This window comes from Hipposideros armiger, unplaced genomic scaffold (genome assembly GCF_001890085.2).
Source record: "Hipposideros armiger isolate ML-2016 unplaced genomic scaffold, ASM189008v1 scaffold_538, whole genome shotgun sequence".
In the NCBI taxonomy this organism is placed as follows: domain Eukaryota; kingdom Metazoa; phylum Chordata; class Mammalia; order Chiroptera; family Hipposideridae; genus Hipposideros; species Hipposideros armiger.
The window spans coordinates 707,348-716,910 of NW_017731888.1; the positions used below are offsets into that span (position 1 = coordinate 707,348).

Genomic DNA, 9,563 nt, shown 5'->3' on the forward strand with positions numbered 1-9,563 from the left:
CTATATTAAACACTCTCAGCAAAAGGGGATAGAAGGAAACCTCCACAGCTCGACACGGAAACATTGACCCAAACCTAGTCACTTCCTGGTGCAGAACCAGCTGCTGTGGACGAAAAAGGGGCCACACACTGAACCGGACAAGCTCAGGCGAGGCCTGCTTGGGGGGCCCCACAAACCCAGAGACCAAAGGAACCACACAGGGTGGTCTGGACGTAAACATTCCTCACTACAAGTGGGCTGTGGTGGGAAGTCACATCCTTGGCCTGCGGCTTCCTTGACAAAGGTCAAGCTGTACCTTAAGTGAGCCTTCTATTGTCTTTTTGCATCTAGGATAACATGCCCTTGGAATGTCAGTCATCCCTTTTTCCGGACCAGAGCAGGAAGCTACAGAACCCCTCACTGCTGTCCTTGTCCCGATTACCATCTCTATGGGCGGTGAAAAGTGAACTATTAACTGTCCTGCACCCACCTGTGTCAAAGATGTACCTGTCTCTCCAATCCCAGAGATTTCCCCGCTTTGCTCTCTCCCACCCCCATAATCTACCACCAGTGGATTTCATGTAACCCTCCTCCTTTAATTCCATGTATAAAATAAGCTGCAAAACTGCTATTTTGCGGAGCATTTTCTCAATCTGTGGAGATTGTGTTTCCTGGCAATTGTCGTCAGTGTGGCTCAAATAAACTCTTACAAGCTTTCTCTCAGGCTGGACGTTTCCGTCGCCACGGCCCCCACCCAGGTCAGGGCAAGGCCTACGTGCCGCCCGCCCCCGCTGCTCCGTCTCACTGGATGTTCAGCAAAGACACGACGAAGGGAGTGGGAGCGACACAGACCAGGAGAGAGGAAATACAACTGCTGTTCACAGCTGACACGATTTTCTACGGAGAAAACCCCCAAAGAATCAATAAAATAATTCCTGGAAACAAGGCTGCAGGATACAAGGTCAATATATAAAAGTTCATTGCTTTCTTATAAACCAGCAATGAGCAGTCGGATTCTGAAATTAAAAACACAAAGCAATTTACATTGGCACTCAAAGCTGATAGAGTTAGGAATGGGGGCTTGCACCTTTCTGTGCTCCGCCGGGGCCTGGGCCCGGGACGCCAGTGTCACTGGGAGACCGCAGCACAGCTGCACGCCCCAGGCACAGGCCAGGACCGGGTTGCTGGGAGGCCAGATTAGAAACCTGGATAGAGCCTTTTGTTTGGAAAATGCCAGTAATAGTCCCACGGGTGGTGCAATTAGTCTTCTGACTGGTACTTGTGAGACAGCAGAGCTTTCTGAGGTCCCCACACATGGACGGAGTGGCGGGCTCGTGTGCACGTGCACCTGCTTGCAGCTGGAGTTTCTGGAAGTTTCAGCACGAGAACTGGTTGCCTAGTACGACTGCTCTGTAACTGTTTTTAGTCATCAAGGATCTGCAGTGTGGGAGCTTCGTTGTCATGTCAGGTCGCTGTTCACTTCAGTCAGGGCTGAGCAGCGGGGCCCCTGGGAGCCCTAGGGTTTGGGGCTGTGACTTCCCAATACCAGACTTACCAGCACAGATGCACTAGGCCCCAGTAGGAACCCCACACCCGGTGCTGAAACACGTCTGCGGCAACCCCACCCCCACACCGCTGGTGATTTACCCACAATGTACATCAACAGTGGTGTTTCACTGGGGATGTTCTACTCAGGAAGTGGGACAAAATAAATATTGGGTTGTCGGAAAAGTCATGACGTATTTTTTTCTACGTTTTTCATTGCAAAAATGTGTCATGACTTTTCCGAAAACCCAATAACTTTGACATGTTAACAGGGTAAGTATAGCACAATTCCTGGGTTATTTTTAAGTTTTAGGGTGTTGTTTTGTTCAAAATGTGTGTGTATAAGCTCATAATCTCGTGTAACAAAAGTGAGCATTTGGTGTGCGTTTGTGAGCAACAGGCTTTCTGCAGCCTGCGTTGCAGGTCCCCCTGCAGTCTCCGCAGCGCTTTGCCTGCAGGAGGGAGTGTGGGGGCCGCCGGCCAGGTCTGAGGGAGCCCTTGTGATTGTGTTGTTCCACGTTTAATGCTGATTGTAGCCAGGTTTTCTCTTAGAGCAAATGTATGACTCGGTAGAGCTGACAGTGACACAAAACGTGCATGCTTTTCATCCTACCAGGTAAGACTCGGGGCACAGGCCCCCTGTTTCTACTACTAACCGATTCGGGGTGTATCTCTGCTCAGGCGACACGGATTGCCATCATTCCCAGAGAGCACTGTCCCCTCCACCGAAACGTGTCTCTCAGCCCCACGCTGCAGCGAAAACGAGGCTACTTGTGCAGAGAAAAGGAGTTGCGCTGAAGAGCCGGTGGCCGGGGGAGAACAGCTGCTAATGAGGAGACGCGCTCACTGCGATGCGCTCTGACAGGGCTACGGGGCGAAGCCCGACCCGGGCTCAGGAGGGCGGCCAGCGCTGAGCAAATCGACGTGCTCGGTGTGTGGAGGGCCTGTGTTTATTCTCAATGCAATTTATTATCAGCCACGTGACACCCAACTCCATGTCAGGTGCCCAATATGTTTGCCTTTTGCCTGTAAATTAGATACACTGGGCCAGATGTGCAGGGTTTCGGTTTCCTTGGGGAAGGGCGGCCGGAATGGTCAGAGCTCACACTGGCGTGGCTCCGTTTGGACCTGAGCGGCTGCTAATTCGTGAGTCCCTGGACAGTCCGCTCATCTCAGCTCCCTCGCCTGTGCTCCGAGAGTCGCCACCGTGTTTGCCCCACGGGTATGCTGCGGGACCAGTCACTCCACTGAGGTGCCTGGACGACCCCGGGCACCACGGCGCCCCATTCTCCACAAACCAGCACGTCCCGGAGAGGCCTGGCGCCCGGCCGGACGGTCCCAGTTCCATCCTGACAGCTCACCTTCCCTTCACTGCGCCCCAGAAGCGAGGCGGCACCTGCACCGCTCACCCCCAAACGCACCGGCAGGTCCTGCCCCGAGTCCCCAGCGACCCTCAAGCCCCCGGTGGGTCACTCCTGCCTGTTTTTAACACTCCTTTGCGTATGAGTCACGTACAGAGAAGAGGCAAACCCTTCCACACACACAGAATCTTCAGGACCTAAAACCGGTTTTGGGGGCCATGTTTTCAGCTGTGAGCAAAGGAAGGTGGTGGCCAGGAAACTGGGTCCAGGAAGTCACTGCGGAAAGCCAGGAGCGTGCCGCCTCCCTGCCATGGTCTCTGCAGCCTCCAAAGCCCAGCCACTTACACCTGGATTCCCGAACGGCAGCTGGCGACAGTGCAATGCAGGTGACGATCATGACGACAGCCATCACCAGACGCTGATATCTGTCACTCACTCACTGTGACCAGTGATTTAAACTGGTGGCCACCAACGCGTTGCAACCCACAGTTTAAACGCCAGTGTCATGTCAGCAGAAACGATCAGACGACGAAAGAAAGTCACATCACTCACTGAATAGAAGGTCGACTAACTGAACTGCATCTTCTGTTATTAAACATGTCTGCCACCTTCGCCCCTCCCCTCCCACACCAGTCTCCACCCACGATCACTTTGTCAGTTGCAAAACCCCTCACATGCTTATTTTGAAAGTTGCTGGCTTCAGCCGCTATTGCAGAGCAATTGTCATTTCAGGAGGAGCAGCTTCGAAGGGCGAAATGAAGACTTCACGCGTTGTCACCGAAGCCCGTATACGCTGACAAATGTTCCTCTGCAAGTATCTTGAGTCCTTACAACACAGGCCCCAGAAAGCCCCGTCCCCCGTCCACCCCGTGAGGACAGAGGAGACCGTCTGTGAACCAGAGGGAGGTCCTCGCCAGAACCGTGTGGGGTCTCCAGCCTGCAGCACTGTGAGGAATAAATCAGGTGTGTAGACGCCTCCCCCACCCCCCGCCCCAGCCTACGGTATTCTGTCACTGCAGCCGACCAGACTGGGACGAAGGCCGCGTGCACGAGGCACGAATGAGCCACTGAGAATCTGCTGGTTCAGGACGGGCTCGCCCAAGGGAAGGTCCCATCACTCATTTGGCAGCAAGCAGCTCAGCAACTGTGCAGCTCGGCGCTGACACTGAGGAGAAAAGCCAGGGGATCCACCCCAGAAACGTAGATGAAACATCCCAACGTCCTCATTTAGTAACTTAAAAGCTAATTCTGTTTGTGTAGAAATCAAGGTTTACCATGAAACTGTCCACATAAAACGCATCTTCTGGGACGTTCCCTTGATTACCTGTCACTTGCCCTTCCTTTAGGCCAGGCCCTCCGCCTTTTCTGCCGCAGGCGGTAATGGCTTTGGCGGATGTCACGCTGGAAGGGTGGCCCCCCCCATGGGGTCCGAGTTCCCACCGGCAGTCTGGGGGAGCACGATGTCCTGAGGAGGTTTCAGGTGGAGGAGGACCCGGGACAGATGCCGGAGAACAGCAGGGAGCGGGGGGAGGGGCGCTAAGGATGCAGTAAACCATCACTGTTGCTGCCTAGACAGAAACTGCACAGTACTGCTGCCACAGTTTCTGGAAATTTCTAGACGTTTACCTCAAGGAAATAAGTGAGGACGCCCATCAATTTATAAAGTTACATGTCTACAAGGTGGCCAGGGGTGTTTACAAAGGGCATGAAAAATAAAATTCTAAAAGGGAGTTCTTTTAAAATAAGTTATGCATCATAATTACTACGTGACGTGCTATAGTTAAGTGGTGTGCAGACCTTAAAACGATGCCATGTAATGTACTATATAAAAATATTTCACAGTATAGGTGCCTGCCCCACAGAAGGCTCTGTCGGTAGGTATTATTTTAATATTCAAGTATTTTTTAAATTACACGGTGCATCCATTTTCTCATTGCTGTGTCTCATATAATATGTGCCTAATATCCTTGATTGACCATTTAATTTGCCTTCTTTTAAAATTTCAATTTGCAATTGATTTACCAGTGAAAATTGGGGTCAATGTAACAGTTCTCATAAATGCTTATAAACCTCTAACTCTTTACATCTGGCTTAAATATGACACTTGTGAGAATGAAGAAAAAGCCTCCCTTAGAAATAGCGTCTCCTCTCATAAGCCGATGTCACAGGAAAATTACAGGGAGCAGCTTAACTTGAGCGTGTCTGCAGGTCTTCCCTCAGCACTTTTCTTCCCGAGAAAGTGGCTTTCCCTCTTCCATTGTGGTCATTTTGAATGTGCTGCATTAATCCACTTTTATCACTGACTTTAGGCTACCTTTACAGAAACCTTTTTTATCTCCCTGTAGTCCACAGCCACTTATCACAAAATTATCTTCACACATTATATTATCTGAGCTTCAGACAGTATGTGTGCCCTTAAAATGAAATGGGTACAATACGGGCATGACTGTGACACCCTTATTTCCAAAACGGCCACCTTATTAATTTGTCTATCACTAAAGGAAAGTTTAGGTTTTTCAGTCAATGTCGCCTTTCCTTTGGCCTTGACAGAGACCGAGGCTAGCTGAGGAAAAGTTGGTATTTTGAATGGGACGGAAGCCAACGTTGCTTCGTGGCTTTATGACTTACCCGACAGCACGCTTAGACCATTCGCAGTATTCTGGAAATAATTACTCATCCCACGCTCACAGTATTAACCCCAGTCTAAAGTGCTTTTAATTTTAACTTGGTGCAGGAAAATTATAAACTTGAGGCTCGGAAGAGTCTTTAAAAACCCATCTACTTTAACCCCCCTTAATTTAGAGATGAGGAAATTGGAAAACTAACTGTGTAAAATCGTGGTCTTTGCTCCTGACTCGTTCTTGTAATGACACTGGGAGTGTAGCTCAGGGTTTCCCCGCTCCGTCCCTTTCTGTTTCCTCCCTTTCTTTTTGTAACCTCTCCATTAACCACCCTTTCAGACTGGCGCTCTGGCTGCGGGCACCTTAGAGCCACCCTGGGACTTCCAAAGGCAGCAACGCCCACGCCCACTTCAGAGGAGTGAGGTCAGCATGTCTGGGCGTGGGGACCATGCTCCCTGGAGACACCCACTAACGCGACCCGTGTTGGGACCGAATGTTTCCATGAGTGGCCTAACAGCCCTGGAACCAAGGAGTGTGCTGCCCGACGGGCTCCCTCGGCTGTGCCGCCAGCTGCTGCCCACGCCCCTGCCCTGCAACCTTGGGGGGCTAATGCCGGAAGCTAGGCAGCCCCTCCAAGAGCGCCTTAGAGCCAAGCACCCCCAGACCCTCTTGCTTCTTTCTTTCCAAAGCCTCAGCAATCTGACTGTTCCTTCTCATTCTTATAACCACCAGCCATCTCCTCATGACCAGGCTGTAGAAACAGCTCACTAAATACTTTCTGTCCAGAAACGCTATAGTGCTTCCTCAAAAAAAGTTATAAATTCAATCACCGCGTGATCAAGCAATTCCTCTCCTAAGCATAGACCCGAGAGAATTAAAGCAGGGTCTCAAAGAGGCGCCTGTGTGTCCATGTTCACAGCAGCATCACGCGCAACAGCCACGAGGTGGAAACAACCCAAGTGTTCATCACCGGATGGCTGGAACAACAGGATGTGTCTGTCCACGCAACGGAATATTATGCAGCCTCAAAAAAGAAGGAAATCCCGCCGTGTGCTAGAACACGATGAAACCTGAGGACAGCATACTGAGTGAAATAGCCAGTCACAGAAGAACAAACGTTGGGTGATCCCACTCATGAGAAGAACCTAAACTAGTCAGATTCACAGAAGCGGAGAGCAGAACCGTGGTCGCCAGAGGTGGCACATGTTTAATGGGCAGAGGTTCAGTCTGGAAAGGTGGACAGGTCCGTGGATGGACAGTGGTGACGGCTACACAACAATGAAAACGTACTTAATGCCACTGAGCTGTGCACCTAAAGATGGTTAACCAGAAGAGGAAGTTTCGTGCTACGAATATTTCACCACAATACAAAAGTACTTTCCCTCCGAACAATCCAGACTGCAGGGTGCCACCGTGACAGCCTCTGACCCCTCCATCCAGGCTCAGCTCGCCTCGTGTGACTGCGGTCTGGGGCTCCGTGGTGGGGACCCAGTAGCACCACGTTCCCAGTGACCCAGGACCTCAGCTTTGGGCTCCTGCTGCGGTGCCCTAAGCTCTTCCTGTCGTGACTTCCCCAGAAAGGACGCGGGGCAGGCGAGCAGGCGGTGATGCCCTGTCCGCACTGTCCCAAGACCCCAGGGTGGGTGTGTCAGCCTCACGTCCCTGCGGACACACAGACACAGCTCAGAGATGCACAGACTGTCGCAGAGGGCTGGCACTCCAGGCGCAGCTGTGATATTTCCTGCCACAGCACAAAATGCGGCCACGCTACTTTTATCCCGGGGAAACGCCCCCCCGTGGGGCCTCTTCAGCCCTGCTCTCCAGTGGGGACTGAGACACACAGCGTTTCAGAGTGAAACCGAGACCGGTACGCGCTTACTCCAGTGAGGTAGCTGGTAAGCCTTTCCAGTAAGAAGTCAAAACCATGTCATTTGCCCATTTCCATGTAAAGAAAGTTAGAATAAATTTCTAACTCGACTGTACTGGATAATATGCTGCCATTCTTTGAGAGCTGCACCTGATTTCATAATTTTAAACTGAAAAGCAAACTTTTTGTTTCTAATTGTCTTTAAAAAAACCTGCAGCTTTATATAAGTGGACTCCTTTGATTTTCAGTTTTATTCTTTAAGCCAAACAAGTGGACAATGGACTTATTGGCTAAAAACCTTAAGTAAATGAGGAAAAATCTGAATTTAAATGTACACTGACTTAGGGCCATCACACAGCCCGAAATGTTAGGCCAGCTGCGACCACCGGAGGCCCGAGCAAGGCGCCGGGCGCCTGTCGGCGAATGAGTGACCCCATCGGGACCCGGCACAGGAGCCAGGCCCACGGGTCGCGTGTGTCTCTCCTCTCACTTCTTCTTGGATGCTGAGTTTATTAAACACTTCCCGTCTCTAACAGAAGAAGTGCCCCGTTTATGTAAGTGTGCTCCACGTCGATGACGGCCAAGTGTGGCGCCATCCTTCCCGTCAGTGGCAGCACGAAATAAAGTCCTCACGTGCTCTTCACTAGACCGGGGAAGGCGTCCCCCGATGGGTGGGGTGCCCTCGGAAGGTAGCACGACCGTGCTCAGCATGCCAGCGTATGCCGGGCCCGCCGGGGGCGGCGGCTCGGTGTCTGATCATAGAGTCCCCGAAACAATGCAACTGAAAGAGCCTCCGCTCCCTAGACTTCCTCAGAGCACATTTAGTCACAAAGGGAAGAGCAGAGGCACATTCCACCTGTGGTCACACGGCAGTGACGGCGATAACCGCCCTAATCACCAACCCAGGATGACCGGAGCAAATGTGCCCCCGTAGCCGCCTTAACGTGTACATACTGTTTAAAAAATTCACATCTTACTTGGTCTCATCAGGACCCTCTACAGTCAAACATGCTTAACACACTTTAGTGGAGAGGGTCGCCAGCTGCCGCCGTGCGCTGACGGCCGAGCGTGTGGCAGTGCCTGAGCGTGTGGGGATGCCCGAGCGTGTGCGGTGATGCCCGAGCGTGTGCGGTGACGGCCGAGCACATGTGATGATGGTGAGAGTGCAGTGGGCTCCCTACCTAGGTCTTCCTCCTCCGTCCCTGGGAAGCTGATGCCCGGCTGGACCAGGTCCCCGCCGTCTTCCTCTGCAAAGAGAAAAACAAAGACTGTTTAATCTGTGTCCAGTGCGGACAGAGTTACACACAATACATCGTCCACACTTCGCCATGGACCAACGGGAGACACATTCACACTCATTCGTGTCACTGCTCAGAGCTGCGCTTCGTGTGAACCCCCAGGGACAACCGTGGCTCCTGTGACCGCTCAGGTCGGTACCGGCTCAGGCTGCGGCTTCACTTCGGTTTATGAGGCTGTCACGCCCATCAGAACCGATTACAGAAGGCCGGACGTTGTCACCTGCCTGCTCCCTCCCTCCGGTTGAGTCCCACGGGGGCCCCTCCGGGTCCTGCACTGTCCAGAAAGCACCCACCAGCAGGGGCCGCGTTCCCGGCAGTCAAAGCCTGCAGGTCTGTCTAAACACTTCACAGTTCACGTCCGGTAGATTCTGCCCCAAACACAAATCTCCTTCCTCCTTTTGGGAGAACACGGCAGGTCAGCAGCACTGAGTGACGCCCTTGCGTGGCTTACAGGTGTGGGGTTGTCTAGCTCTGTCCCTCCCATGGCAGATGAGTCGGCAGAGGCACAGAGGGGAAGGGACATGGCCGTTTGTCTGAGCGCTCGTCCCTGGGGTCTGGCTAGCGATGTGCCGTGTCCCTCTGCCCCACACGCTGCCCGGCAGACCTGTCCCTTCCTCGGATGCTGCTCTCGACCCGGGGCCGCGGCCACCGGCACCCCACCCAGGACGGAACGTGAGGGTGCAGCGGCTGGCGTCCACATGGAGACGGGGTTTCACTACATGTGTAACACATGTCGTCATTTTTCACTGTTCCACAAATACAATAGAATTACACATCCAGCCTCTACGCATGCATCTGTGCAGACTTCCTGTGTTCCCGAGTAGGTTTTAAGGGAAATATGCCACATTTACGTCCTGCTGGTGAGGGTCAACTCAGCGAGATGCGTCAGTGT

The 9,563-nt window shown here is 52.4% G+C and overlaps 1 protein-coding gene across 3 annotated transcripts in view; it reads right to left on the reverse strand.

Moving 5' to 3' along the window:
- Positions 1-9,563, reverse strand: part of DLGAP2 (DLG associated protein 2) — a 484,295-nt gene that overhangs the window by 96,087 nt on the left and 378,645 nt on the right. For all 3 annotated transcript variants that reach the window (XM_019668777.1, XM_019668780.1, XM_019668778.1), the window contains one exon: positions 8,555-8,620. In XM_019668777.1, coding sequence (XP_019524322.1) covers positions 8,555-8,620 — 66 coding nt within the window. The remainder of the gene's footprint in view (positions 1-8,554; positions 8,621-9,563) is intronic.